General features: G+C 59.1%; 1 protein-coding gene across 8 annotated transcripts; it reads left to right on the top strand.

Moving 5' to 3' along the window:
- Window positions 1-1863: 1863 nt before the first annotated feature.
- On the top strand, window positions 1864-19812 carry PDLIM7 (PDZ and LIM domain 7). Of its 8 annotated transcripts, none has more exons than XM_016954361.4 (14): window positions 1889-1992; window positions 2977-3083; window positions 6821-6972; window positions 7063-7093; window positions 7562-7680; window positions 8078-8098; window positions 8352-8488; window positions 8592-8628; window positions 9650-9705; window positions 9849-10083; window positions 11225-11405; window positions 15254-15374; window positions 15462-15577; window positions 19723-19812. In XM_016954361.4, the coding sequence occupies exons 2-14, from the start codon at window positions 2988-2990 to the stop codon at window positions 19753-19755; spliced, it is 1335 nt and encodes a 444-aa protein (XP_016809850.2). In that variant the 5' UTR covers window positions 1889-1992; window positions 2977-2987; the 3' UTR covers window positions 19756-19812. The 8 variants fall into 8 exon arrangements, 6 of the variants coding, with proteins under 6 accessions (XP_016809849.2, XP_016809850.2, XP_016809847.2 ...); XM_016954358.3 differs by lacking the exon at window positions 19723-19812 and adding an exon at window positions 15714-16050; XM_016954359.4 differs by lacking the exons at window positions 1889-1992; window positions 19723-19812 and adding exons at window positions 2683-2853; window positions 15714-16050.
- The last annotated feature ends 24 nt before the right edge of the window (window positions 19813-19836 follow it).

The raw sequence follows: 19836 nt of genomic DNA, 5'->3' as shown, positions 1-19836 counted from the left end.
CAGTACATTTATCATTAGACTCTTTTTTTTTTTTTTTGAGATGGAGTCTCGCTCTGTCACCCACACTGGAGTGCAGTGGAGACATCTTGGCTCACTACAACCTCTGCTGCCCAGGTTCAAGTCATTCTCCTGCCTCAGCCTCTCAAGTAGCCGGGATTATAGGCATATGCGCCACCACGCCCAGCTAATTTTTGCATTTTTAGTAGAGACGGGGTTTCACCATATTGGCCAGGATGGTCTCGAACTCCTGACCTCAAGTGATCCTCCCCCGCCTCAGCCTCCCAAAGTGCTGGGGTTACAGGCGTGAACCACCTCACCCGGCCCATTTATCATTAGATTCTCATAAGGAATGAGCAACCTAGATCCCTCGCATGCACAGTTCACAATAGGGTTCATGCTCCTATGGGAGTCTAATGCTGCCGCTGCACTCAGCTTCTCTGGCTTGCCGCTGCTCACCTTCTGCTGTGCAGCCCAGTTCCTAACAGGCCACAAACGGGGAGTTGGGGACCCGATCTAGTAAACATCTAGGCAGGGTTTTGGATAATGGAGTTAGAGTTCCTGGGGAGAGGTCAGGCTGGCCATGAAACATGGGATGCCTTTGCATATAGGTGGTGTTGAAAGCCACAGGACAGTACGGGGTCTCAGGGGGTGAGCATAAAGAGAGGCGACATCAGATGGCCAAGGCCAGAGGCAGAGGAGGATGGGAAGGAGGGGCCAGTGGGGCAGGGGGAAGCTGTGAAGCCAGGGAAAAAGGGTGTTTCGCGGAAAAGGATCAACCTGGACCAGTGCTGCCCCTAGGCAGAGCAGGATGAAACTTAACCACCACGGATTCCATGGCCCCATGGCCTCCAGGCCACAGGGGACCTTGAGAAGAGAGATCTCAGGGGACTGGTGCGGACAAGAGCCCGCCTGGCATGGCTTCAAGAGATAACTGAAGGAAAGCAAGTGGAGACGCGATAAACAGACAACTCCCTGGAGGAATTTTACTCTCGAGAGAATTAAAGGGTAGTAGCTGGAGAGGGATGTGGGGTCAAGAGAAGGTCTTTAACGACGAGAACTCTCACGGCGGTTTGTGCAGAACAGGGTGGGTGTGATGACTGTGGATGGAGAGGGGAGAACTGCAGCGACTCTGTCCTAGGAGGAGGTGATGGGCCAGGACCACCAAGCGAGTGGAGGGTGGACGCCCCTTCCCTCACCCCGACACCCGCATGCGCTCAGTGTCCGCGCCGCCGGCCCTAGTGCCTGGGCTGAACGCGGGGCCGGGACTCTGAGGACGCCTCCCAGGCGGCGCAGTCCGCTCTCGCCCAGGTGGAGCGGGACGCGGCGCTTCCGACGGTGCGCGGGTCGGCTCGGGGTTGCAGGGACCCCCGGCGTCCGCTCCTGCCCTGTTTTCCTGCCTTCGGCAGAGCGTTGCGCAACTCTAGCTTTAAACGCCCCTGTCCCCCTCAACTTGTCTCCCGCAGCCCCTCTGATTTACAGATTCTGCAGTCCCCGAGGGTTGCGCCTACGATACCGACACTCGCGGCAGCCCTGCGAGGCGAGTTTGATCGTCCCATTTTTCGGAGTAGCAAACTAAGGTTCAGAGACTACTATGTCCCAGGTCGGTCTGGTTTGAAGGTCCGCTTTCCTCTCCCTCCGCCAGCGGGCGGTGCGAGGGACTGGGCGAGGCAGCGCTTCCCTAAGGAGGCGACCCGCAGCCCCGGCCCCCTCCCGACTCCGCCCCGTTGCAGGGCCCGGGTCGGCGAGGCCTCTCAGCTCTAAGCCCGACGGGACTTGGTGATTGGGCAGGACGGAAGAGCTGGGTGGGGCTTTCCACCGGCGGAGAAAGTCTAGTGGGCGTGGTCGCGACGAGGGCGTGGCCTGGTGCCCCGCCCCCGTCCGCGCGCTCAAAGTGGAGGGTGGCTGTGGGGGCGGGGTCAGAACACTGGCGGCCGATCCCAACGAGGCTCCTTGGAGCCCGACGCAGAGCAGCGCCCTGGCCGGGCCAAGCAGGTATCGACGACCGCGCGGGGCGTCTTGGGCTGGACCAGGCGGGCGCCCGGGGCCTGCTGAGGACCACAAAGGGCACTGGGGGTCGTGGTCCAGGCTGTGCTTCCTCCCGCTGGCCCTGGCCCCTGCCTCCGCCCCCGCCCCCGCCTTCCTGCCGCTAAGCCGGCTGCGGCGGGGCCGATTGGCGCCTGCGCCGCTTCCTGCGGCCGGGGCCAGTCTAATGCATGGGGCCCGGGCGGGGGACTAAGGGGAAACTGAGTCACGTCGGTGTGGGAGCAGTTCTGTGTGGGAGGCACCACCCCCCACTGGGCTCGGGGAAGGATCCCCCTCCAAGCTATGCTTGAGGGTCCCAGCCCCCATCTGTCTCCACAGGGGCCGCACCCCACTCCCGCCTTCCCCTTCTTCAGCACCCAGGGGTCCCGCCCTGGCTCCCAGCAGCCTCGACTGGTCCCGGAATGGCTAGGAGGATCCGCTGCAGCCGCCTCCCTCCCCTCCCCTCCCCCTCGCGTCCCAAGCCCCCGTGTGCTCCCTCCGCTGGCTCTCCGCACAGTGTCAGCTTACACGCCTTATATAGTCCGAGCAGGCTCCAGCCGCGGCCTGCCTGCCGGGACCTGGGGGCGGGGGAGAGGAGAGCCGGCCCCTGACTCACCCGGCCGCCCGAGGCTCCAGGCTGGCTTGGGGGGAGGCCGCGCCAGTTTAGTCCCTCGGCCCACCCCTGGTTGCAAAGAACCTCAAACCTGGATTCAGGCACCCCTCACCGTTCCAGTCCCAAGGGGAGGGGGGCTGCTCCTGTCTTTCCAAAGTGAGGTCCGCCAGCCAGCAGCCCAGGCCAGCCTGACAAAATACCTGCCTACTATGGCTTGGGTATGCCCAGGGGCTGCCCGTGCCTGCCTGGCCCCTGTCCAAGGCTGGTATCCTGAGCTGGCCCGGCCTGCCTGCCTGCCCGCCCACCATGCTGGCCACTCACCTTCTCTTCTCTCCTCTCAGGAGCCGGCATCATGGATTCCTTCAAAGTAGTGCTGGAGGGGCCAGCACCTTGGGGCTTCCGGCTGCAAGGGGGCAAGGACTTCAATGTGCCCCTCTCCATTTCCCGGGTGAGCCTAGGTTTGGGGAGGGGGCTCCCCCAGCGGTCTTTCGGTGCTCAGGTCTCCAGAGGGTGATGGGGGGAGTCCTAACAGGAGCTGGTCAGGGGCCAGCAGGCCAGGAGATGTCTAGGTCCGGAGATGTAGTGGTACCTGCCTGCCACAAGGACTCCCAATGAGGTGGATACTGGGAGGGAGCACCCAGGCTTCTCCAGCCCTGCACTGTACCGGATGCTGTTCTCCCAAGCTCCTGTGGCCACCTCTGAGGGCTGGAGGGAGGCTCATTGTGCAGGATGGGAGCCTAACATTTCAGGAGGTATCTAAACTTGAGGTGGCAATGCTTGGAGCCAGGCCCCAGGAAGGACACTGTGACTATAGGATTTCACTTCAACCTCACTGCCGCCCAGGGAATAGCAATCCTCATCCCGTTTTTCCAGATGAGAGAAGAACTCATGGAGAGGTGGCGGGGCTCGCTCATCGAGTCCATGGTGAAGCAGGGATTGGAATTGAGGCACGGCATGGCGTGCATTTTTTGTGGGTAGAAGGGGTCTCTCCCCAGCCTATGTAAGGACCCACATCCACTGTTCCCATTCAGGATGTGGTGGCCTTTGACCCCAAGCAGAAGTGTAGGACAGGGCTCCATTCTAGGGGCTTAACTTCAGCTTCCAAGAGCCTGCCCTGGTGTGGGTGGAGCTGGAGGCTGGCTCCTCCCTGTAGCAGGGGGATTGCCTTATAAGCCCAAGAATGCAGCCCCACGCTGGGATGGCCAACAGTGGCTGCAGTCTGCAGAGCTGAAAAGGGCAGGCCTAGGCCTGGCCCCCTGAACCCCACTGGTGGGCCTCTCAGCTGGTCACCAGGCTGCAGCCCCAGCTGTATGGTCCAGTTGTGAGACACAACAAATTGCCTGCCCAGAGTGGGTGAGGCCAGCCTGTCGGCTGGCATCTCTGACTGGCCTGGGGGTCAGGAGGGGGTGGGGACTTCCTGCCCCTATATCCGCCTGCCCCGAGAGACGCACCCAGGCGCCGGGTGGGCAGGCAGCTGTTGTCAGGAAGCCCAAGGCAAGCCCAGCCTGGAGGGGCCCAGAGGGTCGTGGCCTGAGGAGGGGCTCAAGCTGGAGTCTGTCTGTAGGAGCTGGGTGTGGGGGTTAGGGTGGGCAGGCCAGCAGTGCTCTTCTCAGGGGTCCTTTGATGGCATTCTCCTGGAACCTGCCCCGCCAGCAGGGTAGTGAGGCAGTGGTTGCCCTATGACACACATCCCACTACATAGCCCTCACACAGCCCTGAAACCTACCTGACGTCCTGCTCCCTGGGAAAGTGCTGGCCCAGTGTGTCTGGGGAGCCTGAACCTCAGTTTCTTCCCTGATGGAGATGACTTTCAGATATGGCCTGTTGGGGGCACTCCGGGCTCCAGCTCCCTGGTCAGCATCCCTGGCATGTGGGCGGGGCCACTAGCTGATCCCAGCCCTGGAGTTGGACCTGGGCCCACATGGGTGGGTGAGGTGGGCTTTTCTGAGTTAGGCCAGCCCCCTCCCCCTCCCCTGACCCCAGAATGGAGGGAGGTGGGAGGGGCAAGGGCTGGCTGTGGGCCCAGGCCTGGGAGATGAGGTAACGTCTGGGACTGGGGGGCTGGGCTGCTCAGGCTGACTCACCCCCACCTCATGCAGGGTCCAGCCCCCTGGCTTTTTCCCTCCTTGGTTCCTCTGGCCTTACCCTGCCCCTGGCTTGAGCCCCTCCCTGCCTTTCTCCAGCCACCCGCCCAGCGCTGTCTTCTGCTCTCCTGCTGCCCTCCCCACGCTCTGAACACCCCGCATCCTCTGTGCTTCCTGCCCTCCTCACTCTGGGAAGGGAAGCCGTCCCTGCCCCCCACCCCCTCTCCAGGAGCCAGCTAGCTGCACCCCAAGACCCCCACCTCGGGCTCAGCCCACAGCTCCCAGGAGCCAGCCCTGTGGGCAGGGAGTGGCTGGGCCAGGTTTCCCTTCTACTGACTCACCATGACCTTGAGTAAGTCACTTCCCCTCTGGGGTGTCACTTCCCCATACACAGTATAAGGGGTTGATTTAGTTGGATTGAACTAAAGGTGAGGGAGTGGCTCAGGGTGTCTCCGGGTGGGCTGACCCCTCAGTTGGGCCCCCATGCTCAGCAGAGGTGGCCCACAGTGGTGGAGCCTTAGGGTCAGAGACACTTCCTGGCTCTGCCTCTTACTAGCTGGGTGACTTGAGGCAAGTTGTTTAACCTCTCTGTGTACATTTGCAAGTGCAAAATGGGTAAAATCCCAATTACTCCACAAGGTTGTTGGAAGATTCAGTGTCAATATGTAGCATACTTGGTGCTCAATAAACTGAAGCAAGTCTTCTTATCTAGCGAGTGAGGGAGGGGCCGCCGAGCTCTCTTAGCCTTCTGACCTCCTATGCAAGCAGGAGGTCATGTTGAGCCCAGCTCGCCTTTCTTTTCCCGGTGCTGTCAACCTCTGTGCCTGGCTGCCCTGCCCTCTGACATCTCTCTGAAACCTCTTGCCTCCCCTCTCCCTGCCTCAGCTCAGTCTGTGCACTGACCCACCTGAGGAGCCTCCTGGGGCCACTGGCAGCCTGGACCCCCCAGATCCCCCCCACCCAGTGAAATTGTCTTCCAGCACTGCCTCACAAAAGCCTACTTGATGCAGTGCCAGGCCTCTTGCCAGATGGCTGGGTGGTCCCTTGGGCTCGGACCCAGTCAAGCTGCCCTGCCTGTGTTGCTGGGGCTGGGCTAGAGGCCTGGAAGGGGTTTATCAGGGTCACCCTCTCAGGGCCTGGGAGATACCCAATCCCAGACATTAAAACTGCCAGTAGCCCCTCTACCTTCAAAGCCAAGTCCTGGTCCCTTCCCCTGGCATTCAAAGCCATCGTAAGTGAACTCTCACCCGCTAGGCAGCACACGCCATTCTCCTTTACCAAGGCCCACCGCTTCCTCGAAGTCATTCCTGATGGTCTCAGCTCATGCTGGTGGCGGCCATTTCTCCCAGCCTACTGTCTCTACTCATTGCCACAGGAACCAGGGACTCCCAGCTCAAGAGCCTGAAGGATTGGGGTCAGGGGAAATTGGCAATCGAGGGCTTGGGAGTGACAGCCATGTATGGCCTACGAAGTCCCAGCTGTCAACTTAGGTCCCATTCAGGCAGTGTTCACAGGGAACCGGGAGATAACAGGGCCTGTTCCTGGCTCTCAAAGGGTCCCAGCAGACCCCTATAGATGGCCCCCGACAGGGTCCTGGGGGGTGAGAGGTCCATAAGAGCCCCCGGTGGTTTCGGGGAGGAAGCTGCCCCCTGCATGGGCCAGAGGGCATATCTGGTAGGTGGAGTGGCCTGGGCAGGAGGCCAGCAGGAGCCTCAAAAGGCAACGGTCCTCCTGAAAAACTTGGGCTTTAGCCTGAGCGTGGCTGTTTGTGGACATCATAGCAATTTCTGGACTGTGGGGGAGGGTGGTGGCGGTGAATAGATAAGCATCGTGACTGGGGAAGCTCAGGTGAGCACCACCTGAGGGAGAGGGTCTGGCAGTGAATAAATAAGCAGTGCGACTGGGAAATTGTGAAGCTCAGGTGAACGCCACCACCTCCTGGGTTGCTTTAGTGTCCAGCAGCTGCCTAGAACTATGTTGAATGAAGAGCTCTCTGGGTTCTGGAAGTGGGGCAGCTTTGGGTGGGGCAGTGTTACCACCGTCAGCCTGGCTTGGGTCTGCAGGGTCCAGGGCCTCGGTCACTTTGCTTCTCTCTCCACAGCTCACTCCTGGGGGCAAAGCGGCGCAGGCCGGAGTGGCCGTGGGTGACTGGGTGCTGAGCATCGATGGCGAGAATGCGGGTAGCCTCACACACATCGAAGCTCAGAACAAGATCCGGGCCTGCGGGGAGCGCCTCAGCCTGGGCCTGAGCAGGTATGCGGGTGGACATGGATGGGTGCGCCGGCGCTGGCAGTGGGGATCCCTGCGGGCCCGGCCCGCTGTCACGCTTTCCTTCTCCTCCAGGGCCCAGCCGGTTCAGAGCAAACCGCAGAAGGTACGAGGCTGGCCGGGACATCCGGGCGGTGGGCGGTGTGGGCTTGGACGGCCAGGCCTGCTCGCCCTCCTGGCACATTCTCGGTACCCCAATCCCTGGCCGGGAGTAGAGGGCAGAAACCGGAGCTAAGGCGGGTCTAGGGCCCTGGAGTTGAGCCAGGGGCTGCCGCACGGTCCTGGCACCACGCATGTCCGCCTGTCTGTCCGCCTGCTGCCTCCCGCCGCCGGCGCTGCGTGCTCGCCCGCACTCGGTCAGCCCTCGGTCCTGCGTGGACTGAGATCGCCACTCCCAAATGGGCCCCTTGAAACCTGAGTCGTCCTCTCCCCGTAGCCTCCAAATAGATGTAGGGGGTGGGGGTGGGGGTGGGGGGCTGGAGCTGCCGCTGTCCTCTGCTGCAGGCGCCCCACTTCCACCCAGGCCCCCACCTTACCCTGCCCGCCCGCCCTGCCCGGCTGTGTCTCTGCCCAGGCCTCCGCCCCCGCCGCGGACCCTCCGCGGTACACCTTTGCACCCAGCGTCTCCCTCAACAAGACGGCCCGGCCCTTTGGGGCGCCCCCGCCCGCTGACAGCGCCCCGCAGCAGAATGGGTACGTCGGCCCCTGCCCGCCCGCGCCCACGCCCACGCCATCAGGTCCACTGTGGCCCCACGCCCGCTGCCCGCTGCCCGCTGCTGCTCAGTCTGTGCCGCGCCCCAGCCCGGCGGAACCGTGCGGCAGCGACCCCTGGCGGCCGGGGTGGGGCTGCAGGCACAGGGCCCCTCCCGAGGCTGTGGCGCCTTGCAGGGCACCGCCCTGGGGAGGGGTCTCTGAATGAGGCCGCGCCCCCTGCTGGCGGCTGGGGTTTGGATTGTGGTGTCGGGCCAGCTGAGCCCCAGACTCAGTGCCGCCTTGTCCCCGGCTGTTCTGACCCCTCCCCGTCTTTCTTCCTCTCCTGTGTCTGTCCCTTTGTCCCTTTATCTGTCTATCTGTCTTATTTCCTTCACAGGTGCAGACCCCTGACAAGTCAGTGAGCCCCCCTCTGCCTGTGCCTTTCTTCTTCCTTTTGGCACTCTGGGTGGCGGCCCCTCCCCACCCTGGCTGCCCTCCTCTCCACTTCGCCCTCCTGTCCTCTCACCTACCCGCCCAGCAGGGCTCCTGGCCTCACCCTTACCCACTCCCTCCAATCACTGTAACCCAAACCCACATGCACCAAATCCTGGGAGGGGCTGCCCCCACCACCCACCCCCAGTGTGGGGTTCTGAGCCACACCCTCCCCACAGACAGCCGCTCCGACCGCTGGTCCCAGATGCCAGCAAGCAGCGGCTGATGGAGAACACAGAGGACTGGCGGCCGCGGCCGGGGACAGGCCAGTCGCGTTCCTTCCGCATCCTTGCCCACCTCACAGGCACCGAGTTCAGTAAGTGCCAGCCCAGGGCAGGGGGTACTCTCCTCGCCCCCAGCCCAGGCGTGAGCCCTGACCCTGTGTCTTTTTTGGTCAATGCCTGCCTCTGCCCTCTCAGTGCAAGACCCGGATGAGGAGCACCTGAAGAAATCAAGGTACAGGGACGGGCACCAGCCCCTCTCCCATCTCCTGCCTCTTCCATTCCAGCTACTGCCCTGTGTCTACTCCTGAGGCTCCCAGCTGGGGCTCTCAATTCTCCCTTCCTTCCTTCCTTCCTTCCTTCCCTCCCTCCTTCCCTTCCTCCTTCCTTCCTTCTTTCATTTCTTCCCTCCCTCCTTCCTTCCCTCCTCCCTCCCTGCCTCCCTTCCATCTCTCCTTCCTTCCACTTCTTCCTCCCTCTCTCTCTGCCCCTCAGGGAAAAGTATGTCCTGGAGCTGCAGAGCCCACACTACACCCGCCTCCGGGACTGGCACCACCAGCGCTCTGCCCACGTGCTCAACGTGCAGTCGTAGCCCGGCCCTCTCCAGCCGGCTGCCCTCTCTGCCTCCCTCTTTCTGTTCCTCCTGCCCAGGGCACCCCCTTAGTGCCTCCAGCTTCTGCCTACCTCACCCCCCCTTTCCTGCCCCTGGCCTGAGCCTCCTGCTGGCCTGGCCCTGGCCGCCCACCTGGGTTCATCTGACACTGCCTTCCCTCTTTGCCCTGTGGTACTGCTGTCTGCCAGGTCTGTGCTGCCTTGGGCATGGAATAAACATTCTCAGCCCTGCTTGCTCTGCCTGTCTTCTATCTTTGTGGACCTGGTTTGCATTTGGGGTGTGGGGGTGTTTCGTGGTTCGGACTGTTTGGGCCCTGCCGTCCTCGTTTTCAGTGGGAGGGGGTACCTGGCAAAGGGACCCTGCCCTGCCATCACAGATGGCTTCCTGGCATGAGGGGAGCCCCAGGAGCTGCCTCAGAAGCGGGAGCCCTGCCTCGTCTCCCAGCTAGAGACCGCACACCAGCTAACTGGACATTGCTAGGAGAAGCTGCCCTTCCCATCCCTACCCCAGTGGGACCTGGAATCCAACTCGGCAGTTTCCACGCCCCCAGGCATCTCCCGTGGGGCCAGCAGGACCCAGGTTGGGGGGTGGGGCCATGTCAGGAAGCTCAGCCATGCAGGGCCTTGAATGGCAGATCTTGCAGCCAGGTGCCCGGGACGGAAGCCCCAGCCTCATCTACACCCCAGGAGCCCTGGCCTGGTGAGAGGGAGTGGGCTCGGGCCTGGGCAAGGGTGGGCAGCCTCCAGGGGCATGGGGGTGGTGGGCTTCTCTCAGCTGCCTGGGGATCCACCCCCGTCCTTTGGGGTCCCTGGGCACCCCTTTAGAGTCACTTTCCCCGGCAGGCCCTACCGCCCCCAGCCCTACCAGCCGCCCGCCCTGGGCCGTGGACCCTGCGTTTGCCGAGCGCTATGCCCCGGACAAAACGAGCACAGTGCTGACCCGGCACAGCCAGCCGGCCACGCCCACGCCGCTGCAGAGCCGCACCTCCATTGTGCAGGCAGCTGCCGGAGGGGTGCCAGGAGGGGGCAGCAACAACGGCAAGACTCCCGTGTGTCACCAGTGCCACAAGGTCATCCGGTGGGTGGCCTGTTCCTGTCCGACCCTGGCTTTCCCGTCCTGCAGCCCAGCCCCACCTGTCTGCCCACCTGTCTTGCCTCAGCTTCGACTGGGGGGAATAAGGATTCAGTTCTCAGCTGGAGTAGGAGTAGGGACCTGGGCTGGGTCCTCCGATTCTTAATCCCACGCTACCTACCCCAGCCCACCCACAACAACTGCTAGCAGCATCTGCCGTGGCGAAATAGCCGAAGGGCCAACCATAGGCTGAAGCTGCACCCCTACCTTTGCTGCTCTCTGGGCAAAGAGGGGCCTGCCCCCTCCCAATGCGTCTGCCCCTCCCTCCTGCTCTCTGTCTCCCTCTGCTCTCAGAGCATACAGGCCTGGAGCCACTCCGTCTGTGCACTGCCCCGTGGGGCCAAGCAGCATCAAACACCCCCCAGCATCAGCGTGCCGGATTCTAGAGCCTTCCTAGTTCTCAGGCCTGGCCTGCTCTCATCTCTGTCAGCTCTTTTTTTTTTTTTTGAAACAGAGTCTCACTGTGTTGCCCACGTTGGCGTGCAGTGGCGCGATCTCGGCTCACTGCAACCTCTGCCTCCTTGGTTCAAGAGATTCTCCTGCCTCAGCCTCCTGAGTAGCTGGGATTACAGGCACCCGCCACCATGCCTGGCTAATTTTGTATTTTTAGTAGAGACGGGTTTTACCATGTTGGCCAGGCTGGTCTCGAACTCCTCACCTCAGGTGATCTCAGGCCTGCCTTGGCCTCCCAAAGTGCTGGGACTACAGGTGTGAGCCACTGTGCCCAGCCAACTCTCTCAGCTCTTGCCAGGTAGAACAGGCAGGCCAGCAGGACAGGGCAGCTCCAGGGTTTGCCCAGGGGCGGCTCAGCTTTTATGAGGCTCCAGTCCTCAGCCCTTCCTCCCGGGGTCCTCCCTGCTCTAAAGCTGCCTCTCCTGTCACCAGCAGTTCAGTGTGGCGGACTGGCTCTGTAAGCTTCATGGCTGCCACGGTCACTTCCCAAGCCTGTCTTCTATCCTATGTGGAAAATGGGGAGAATGAACTGTCCCTCCCGAGGCCTCCTGGTGGGTGGTCAGTCAACCTGAAGGGGGCCAAGACCCCCACCTCTCTGCGTGTGCTCCCTCTGACCGCTCTCGCCTCCCTGCAGGGGCCGCTACCTGGTGGCGCTGGGCCACGCGTACCACCCGGAGGAGTTTGTGTGTAGCCAGTGTGGGAAGGTCCTGGAAGAGGGTGGCTTCTTTGAGGAAAAGGGCGCCATCTTCTGCCCACCATGCTATGACGTGCGCTATGCACCCAGCTGTGCCAAGTGCAAGAAGAAGATTACAGGCGTGAGTAGGGCTGGCTGGCGGGGAGGTGGTCCCAAGCCTGTCAGTGGGAACGAGAGCTGCTGGGAAACCCTCAGTCCAGGTCTCTCCCCGAGTGAGCTCTCCGGGTCCTTACCAGTGTAATAAATGGGCTGCTGTACTGGCCTCACCCTGCATTAGTCAGGATGCTCTTAACAAATGACCATGTTCCTGCTCAGAAACCGCCCAAGGCTGCAAAGAGCATGAGGACCAAGCCAGGAGAAGCCCTGGGCCCTCCTGACTCCCACTTTGGGCTCTCCCTGCCCTGGTGAAATGACAGAACGGCCAGCTTGACATGCTGAAGCTGCTCTGTCTCATGCGTCCTCCTCATTTCTGGATCCAGAGCCAGGGCTGCCAGGAGTAGCCAGAGAGCTCTGTGTGGTGATGTTCATATTAGTGAGGTTTACCTTGACCACGAGCAGTGGGAAACTCAAAATAATGGTGGCTTATTTCTCATCTAAAAACATCCCGGGGTGGGTGGTCTGGGACTGATCTGGTGGACCCAGGCTCCTCCTTGTTGCTTGACTGTTGGCAGCACCTGCTTACTTACCACTCATGGTGCAAGATGACACTTCAGCCTCCGCCAAAATGCTCACCTTCCAGCCAGCAGGAAGTCGGAAGGAGAAGAAAGGGGACAGAGCCCCATGGCGTCCATCCTTAGAGGATGCTGCCACCTGCACCTCTGCTTTCATCCTGTTGGTCAGAACTCAGTCACATGACCACACCCAGTGGCAACGGAGGCTGGGAAATATAGTCTTTATTTTGGGCACCCATGTGTCCAGCAAAACTGGGGGTTCCATCAGTCGGCAAGAACGGGAGAGTGGCCGATGCAGTGGCTGATGCTTGTATCCCAGCACTTTGGGAGGTCGAGGTGGGCAGATCACCTGAGGTCAGGAGTTCAAGACCAGCCTGGCCAATATGGTGAAACCCTGTCTCTGCTAAAAATAAAAAAATTAGCTGGGTGTGCTGGCGCACCTGTAGTCCCAGCTACTTGGGAGGCTGAGGCAGGAGAATCGCTTGATCTTGAGAGGTGGAGGTTGCAGTGAGCCAAGATCGTGCCACTGCATTCCAGCCTGGGAGACAGCAAAAAAAAAAGGGCCAGGCACGGTGGCTCACACCTGTAATCCCAGCACTTTGGGAGGCCGAGATGGGCGGATCACGAGGTCAGGAGATTGAGACCATCCTGGCTAACACGGTGAAACCCCATCTCCACTAAAAATACAAAAAAATTGGCCGGGCATGGTGGAGTAGTCCCAGCTACTCGGGAGGCTGAGGCAGGAGAATGGCGTGAACCTGGGAGGCAGAGCTTGCAGTGAGCCGAGATCGCGCCACTGCACTCCAGCCTGGGCGACAGAGCGAGACTCTTGTCTCAAAAAGAAAATAAGAAAGAGAAATCTGCCTCTCAGCCTTGGGCTCCCGCCCTACCAGCCCACACCCCTGGTAGAGCCCCCTCTCCCACCAGCTGAAAGCCCAAGTTCCTTCACTGTGACCTTGTCTGCTCCTCTAAAACAGGCAACACCAGACAGTGAGAAGAGCCAGCCAGACATGGGCAGAAAACCTGTTTCTGTGATCTACTGGCTGTGTGAGCAGGGGCTAGTTGCTCTCTCTGGGCCTCACTAAAGAGAAGGGTGGCACTATGCTGGGGCCGGCACGGTTGCAAGGTAGATGTAAGATGGGGTACAGGTGTTGTGGAGGGCAGAAATGCACCATCCGAAGGCTACATGTCCCCCACACTTATGTCTTGCTTGGCCCACACTGTTTCATTTTAAAATCAGTAGCAAACAATTTAAAAAATCAGAAGATTTGCCTGCATGATGCAGTGGCTCATGCCTGTAATCCCAGCACTTTGGGAGGCCAAGGTGGGAGGATTGCTTGAGCCCAGGAGTTCAAGACCAGCATGGGCACCATAGCAAGACCCCTGTTTCTACAAAAAAAAAAAAAAAAAAAAAAATTAGAAAATTAGCCAAGTGTGGTGGCATGCACCTGTGGTCCCAGCTACTTGGGAGGCAGAGGGAAAGTGAGATCTGCTTTTTATTTCTTTATGTATAATGATAGGGTCTTGCTCTGTTGCCCAGGCTGGAATGCAGTGGCATGATCACTGCTCACTGCAGCCTTGATCTCCTGGGCTCAGAGGATCCTCCCACCTCAGCCTCCCAAATAGCTAGGACTAGAGGTGCCCACCAGCATGCTCAGCAGATTTTTAAATCTTTTTGTAGAAATGAGGTTTTGCTATGTTGCCCAGGCTGGTCTCGAACTCCTGGCCTCGAGCGATCCTCCCACCTTGGCCTCCCAAAGCACTGGGATTACAGACGTAAGCCACTGCACCCAGCAGATTTCCCTTTAACACCTAGGTTTCAGCCTGAGCCAGGCAGGCATTCCTGAATGAAGCAGTAGTACTGCTCCCAGAAGAAGAGACCCTCCTCCGTGTGACACAGTCCCCACTTGGCCCTTGCAGGGATTGGATCTGGGATCCCTGGATTTAAACTCAGGGCCATCCTCCTAAGAGCCTCACAAGGCTGGGATTAGCTTCCCGGTTCACAAGGGAAGAAACCAAGGCTTGAGAAGGTCAAGGTCAGGCCGGACCCACACATCTTGGACCCTCGTACCGCCTCGAGGCCCCAGGCTGTCCTCTGCCTGCTCCAGATGTGAATACTGCTGGCCCTGGCTGGCCCCGAGGGTCCTAGGGATGAACAGCCCAGCCCAGGGAGAGCTCAGCCCCTTGTGCCTCTGCCCCTTCCCACCTCCTGCGGAGGCCGGTCGACTCACCCACAAAGGGCCAGGCACTGTGGGGATAGATCAGCTAACAAAACAGTTGATGCTTCCTGCCCTTCTGGGCCTTACATTTTGGCTGGAAGAAGAGGGGAGAGGCAGACTGTAAGCAATAAGCGCAATAAGTAGGTTGCCTGGAAGTAATGTTAGATCACGTTACGGAAAACAGGAAAGAGCAGAGCGACAAGTGCTGGGGCGCGTGGTGCAGGGAAGGCAGCTGGCTGCTGCTGGTGTGGTCAGAGTGGGCCCTCATGGAGAAGACTGCATTCGAGCAGAAACTTGAAGGGGTTGAGGGGTGAGCCTAGAGATATCTGGGGCAGAGCAGTCCAGGCAGAGGGGACAGCCGGTGTCAAGCCCAGGACAGGAGTGTGCCTGGTGTGCCAGTTTCGGGCAAGAGGTCAGTGTGCAGAGGCAAGGTGAGAACGCAAGGGAGAGCAGTGGAGGAGACGGGTGGGAACGAGGTCAGACCTGCTGGCCTCCAGCCTCTGCATGGGGCTTGGCTCTTGCTGGGAGCAATGGGAAGCAGTACACGGTTTCATGCAGTGGGAGAAGGCCTGTCTTGGGTTGCAGGGGCACGCTGTGGCAGCTGGGATCAGAGAGAGGAGCTTGTAGGCCAGTTGTTATGTGGTCCCACGGGCCAGATGGCCATGGCTTACCTCACTTCAGGGAGGCTGTGAGAAGCACTCAGAATCTGGATGTGCCTTGGGGGTGGGCCCCACTGGATTTCCTGGTGGACCTGGTGTGGGGTGTGAGAGGAGGGTGTGTTTGGCTACAGCAGACAGGAGAATGGAGTTGCCATCCGTGTGATGGGGATGGCTGTGGGAGGAGAGGTTTGGGGTGAGGGAATCAGGAACTGAGTGCTGGACATGGCAAGTCTGAAGGCGCAGTGGTCGTCCACTCAGAGACCTTGGAGTTGGAGATGGAGGTGTAGGAGTCCTGAACAGTTAGATGTAGTGTTTACCGTGAGAAGGAGCAGGGCTTGCGGCCAGCCGTCCTGTGTTCCCGTGACCCAGGGCAGGGCAGGAGGGGCCTGAGCCTGCCGAGTGACTGGGACCTCCTTCCAGGAGATCATGCACGCCCTGAAGATGACCTGGCACGTGCACTGCTTTACCTGTGCTGCCTGCAAGACGCCCATCCGGAACAGGGCCTTCTACATGGAGGAGGGCGTGCCCTATTGCGAGCGAGGTACCCACTGGCCAGTGAGGGTGAGGAGGGATGGTGCATGGGGCAGGCATGAATCCAGGTCCTCTTTCTCTCTGCCCCCATTCTCAGACTATGAGAAGATGTTTGGCACGAAATGCCATGGCTGTGACTTCAAGATCGACGCTGGGGACCGCTTCCTGGAGGCCCTGGGCTTCAGCTGGCATGACACCTGCTTCGTCTGTGCGGTGAGAGCCCCGCCCCTCGAACTGAGCCCCAAGCCCACCGGCCCTCTGTTCATTCCCCGGGAGATGCAGGAGAAGTTGGGAAGGGGCCTCTCCTGCTGCCCCCAACCCCATGTGACTGGGCCTTTGCTGTCCTTAGATATGTCAGATCAACCTGGAAGGAAAGACCTTCTACTCCAAGAAGGACAGGCCTCTCTGCAAGAGCCATGCCTTCTCTCATGTGTGAGCCCCTTCTGCCCACAGCTGCCGCGGTGGCCCCTAGCCTGAGGGGCCTGGAGTCGTGGCCCTGCATTTCTGGGTAGGGCTGGCAATGGTTGCCTTAACCCTGGCTCCTGGCCCGAGCCTGGGGTTCCCTGGGCCCTGCCCCACCCCCCTTATCCTCCCACCCCACTCCCTCCACCACCACAGCACACCGGTGCTGGCCACACCGGCCCCCTTTCACCTCCAGTGCCACAATAAACCTGTACCCAGCTGTGTCTCGTGTGCCCTTCCCCTGTGCATCCGGAGGGGCAGAATTTGAGGCATGTGGCAGGGTGGAGAGTAAGATGGTTTTCTTGGGCTGGCCATCTGGGTGGTCCTCGTGATGCAGACATGGCGGGCTCACGGTTAGTGGAGGAGGTACAGGCGAGACCTCATGTGCCAGGCCCGGTGCCCACAGACATGAGGGGAGCCACTGGTCTGGCCTGGCTTGGAGGTTAGAGAAGGGTAGTTAGGAAGGGTAGTTAGCATGGTGGCTCATGCCTGTGATCCCAGCACTTTGGAAGGCCAAGGTGGGCAGATCGCTTGAGGTCAGGAATTCGAGACCTCATGGCCAACATGGTGAAACAACGTCTCTAGTAAAAATACAAAAATTAGCTGAGTGTGGTAGGGCAGGCCTGTAATCCCAGCTACTCAGGAGGCTAAGGCGGGAAAATCACTTGAACCTGGGAAGTGGAGGTTGCAGTGAGCTGAGATCACACCACTGCGCTCGAGCCTGCGTGGCAGATGGCAGAGCGAGACCCTGCTTCAAAAAAAAAAAAAAAAAAAAAAAAAGAAGGGTAGTTGTAGTTGGGGGTGGATCTGCAGAGATACGGTGTGGAAAACAGCAATGGCCACAGCAAAGGCCTGGAGGGGCCAGCTGCCGTCCAAACAGAAGAAGGCGGGGCTGGAGAAGGTAGCCCTTAGGTCCTGCGAGGCCACGAGTGCCAGGCAGTAGAGCTGGGGCTGTCTCTTGAGGTTAGGGCAGGGCACGGCACAGCAGAGTTTGAAATAGGTTTGTGTTGTATTGCAGTAAAGAGGCCCCAGAACACTGAGGGAGTGCAAGAGGGAGGCTGGGAGGAGGAGTTGCAGCAGGGCCTAGGGGCGGGGGCCAGGCAAGGGAGGGGCAGAGAGTAATATGGCAGAGATGGGACCCAGTGGCAGGTCCGGGGGATGAGGGATGGAGAGAAGGACAGGAGCGTTGCCATGCATCTGGCCTATACCAGACACGCTCACGCTGTCTCCCGCGAACCTCCTAGCAACCTTGCGCCGTTGTGTGCAATCACTTACTTCATTTTTTCTTTTTTAACTTTAATTTTTTTTGTTTTTAAGAGACAGGATCTCCCTAGGTTGCCCGGGCTGGTTTCAAACTCCTGGGCTCAAGCAATTCTTCCTCCTTAGCCCCAAAGTGCTGGCATTACAGGTGTGAGCCACCATGCCTGGCCCACTTATTTTCTAGATGAGGCACAGAAAGATTGGGAGACTTGACCAAGGTCACGCTGTCATTGAGCCATGAGCCAGACTAGAATCCAGGCCTGAAGCTGGGTGCGCTGTCCCAGGACTGGCTGGCACTGAGTACCATTTGCCAGTGAGCATCTCTCTGGGAAGCTGACTTCTGCCCGGTACCTGGAGGACTGTAGACCTTGGTGGTGGCGCCGTCACTCTGGGGCTTCCTGCCTCCCACTGATGCCCGCACCACCCTAGAGGGACTGTCATCTCTCCTGTCCCAAGCCTGGACTGGAAAGACTGAAGAGAAGCCTTAAGTAGGCCAGGACAGCTCAGTGTGCCATGGCTGCCCGTCCTTCAGTGGTCCCTGGCATGAGGACCTGCAACACATCTGTTAGTCTTCTCAACAGGCCCTTGGCCCGGTCCCCTTTAAGAGACGAGAAGGGCTGGGCACGGTGACTCACACCTCTAATCCCAGCACTTTGGAAGGCTGAGGCTGGAGAAGGGCTCCAGCTTAGGAGTTCAGGACCAGCCTGGGCAACATGGTGAGACCCTGTTTCGTTTTGTTTTTTGTTTTTTTGAGATGGAGTCTTGCTCTGTCGCCCAGGCTGGAGTGCAGTGGTGCAATCTCGGCTCACTGTAACCTCCACCTCCCAGGTTCAAGCGATTCCCCTGCCTCAGCCTCCCAAGTAGCTGGGACTACAGGCTTGCGCCACCACGCCCAGCTAATTTTTTTGTATGTTAGTAGAGACAAGGTTTCACCATGTTAGCCAGGATGGTCTCGATCTCCTGACCTCATGATCCGCCTGCCTCAGCCTCCCAAAGTGCTGGGATTACAGGTGTGAACCGCTGCGCCCGGCCTGGTGAGACCCAGTTTCTACAAAATATTAAAACATTAGAGGCCAGGGCTGGGCGCGTTGGTTCACGCCTGTAATCCCGGCACTTTGGGAGGTCAAGGCAGACAGATCGCCTGAGGTCAGGAGTTCCAGACCAGCCTGGCCAACACAATAAAGCCCTGTCTCTACTAAAAATACAAAAATTAGCCAGGCATGGTGGCACACGCCTGTAATCTCAGCTACTCGGGAGGCTGAGGCAGGAGAATCGCTTAAACCCAGGAGGCTGAGGTTACAGTGAGCTTGAGATCGTGCCACTGCACTCCAGCCTGGGGAACAGAGTGAGACTTTGTCTCAAAAAAAAAAAAAAAAAAAATATATATATATATATATATATATATATATGGCCAGGCGTGGTGGCTCACACCTGTAATCCCGGCACTTTGGGAGGCCGAGGTGGGCAGATCACCTGAGGTCAGTAGTTTGAGACCAGCCTGGCCAACATGGTGAAACCCCGTCTCTACTAAAAATACAAAAATTAGCCAGGTGTGGTGGTGCATGCCTGTAATCCCAGCCACTCAGAAGGCTGAGGCAGGAGAATCCCTGGAACCCAGGAGACAGAGGTTGCAGTGAGCCAAGACTGCGCCACTACACTCCAGCCTGGGCAACAAAGCAAGACTGTCTCAAAAAAAAAAAAAAAAAAAAAAAAATTCAGCTGGGCCTAGTGGTGCATTCTTGTGGTCCCAGCTACTTGGGAGGCTGAGGTGGGAGGATCACTTGAGCCCAGGAGGTTGAGGCAGCAGTAAGCTGCCCTCCAGCCTGAGCAACAAAGCGAAACCCTGTCTCTTTTTTTTAAAAAAAAAAAAAAAAGGGAGAGAGAGACAAGAAAGGTCTCTGCTGTGTTCTCTCTTGGAATCCTGGAGAATGAGTGCAAAGCTTCATGTGTGATTTTCGTGTTTTTTTTTTTTTTTTTTTTCTGCCTGCCTCGGCCTCCCAAAGTGCTGGGATTACAGGCATGAACCACCGCACCCAGCCTCGTGTTATTTTCATGATGCCTTGCCGGAGTGACTTTATGTCAGTGCCTGGCATATAGTGGATGCCCTGTAAGTGTTTGTTGAATGATCACGAGGCGCCTGTGGGACATTTAGGAGACACATTCAGGAAACAGCTGAAGATTCAAGTCTGGATTCACCTCCACTTCAATTCGGGAATGAATTTGAGACAGGCTCAGGGCAGTCAACATAGATGCTGGTCACTGAGGCCTAGGGAGAGCCAGGAGCAGGGCCCACGCAGGGAGCATCAGGGGTCAAGCAGATGGGATGTGGTTTTCTTTCAACCTGGACATCCTTGGCATGTTAACCACAGAGTAGCTTTCACTTCCACAAGGAAATGTGCTCTCTCCCACTTCTCTTGAACTGTGAAGCCCTCTCAGTCCGTCCTCGGTTCCCATGGATACAAGCGGGAAGGGCACAGGGACGGATGGTAACTGTAGCCGGGAGCCCGTCTGGGAATGCTGAGCAGCACAGCCAGATCTGCCAGTTTATCGACAGCGTCCAGAGGTTCAGATTTGTATGTGAGATCTGGTGTTTGAATATTGGCAACTACATTAGATTTTTTTTTTAATCCTATTAGAAAAATAACAAATGTGGGCCAAATCCAGCATGAGGACGGCCAGGGCCCAGCATAGTGAGGAGGTGAGACGCCGGAACACCAGCATCACAGCACTGGGCAGGAACAGCACGGCCA

The sequence above is a fragment of the Pan troglodytes genome, chromosome 4, assembly GCF_028858775.2.
Source record: "Pan troglodytes isolate AG18354 chromosome 4, NHGRI_mPanTro3-v2.0_pri, whole genome shotgun sequence".
In the NCBI taxonomy this organism is placed as follows: Eukaryota; Metazoa; Chordata; class Mammalia; order Primates; family Hominidae; genus Pan; species Pan troglodytes.
This window is presented reverse-complemented; position numbering and strand designations above follow the sequence as displayed.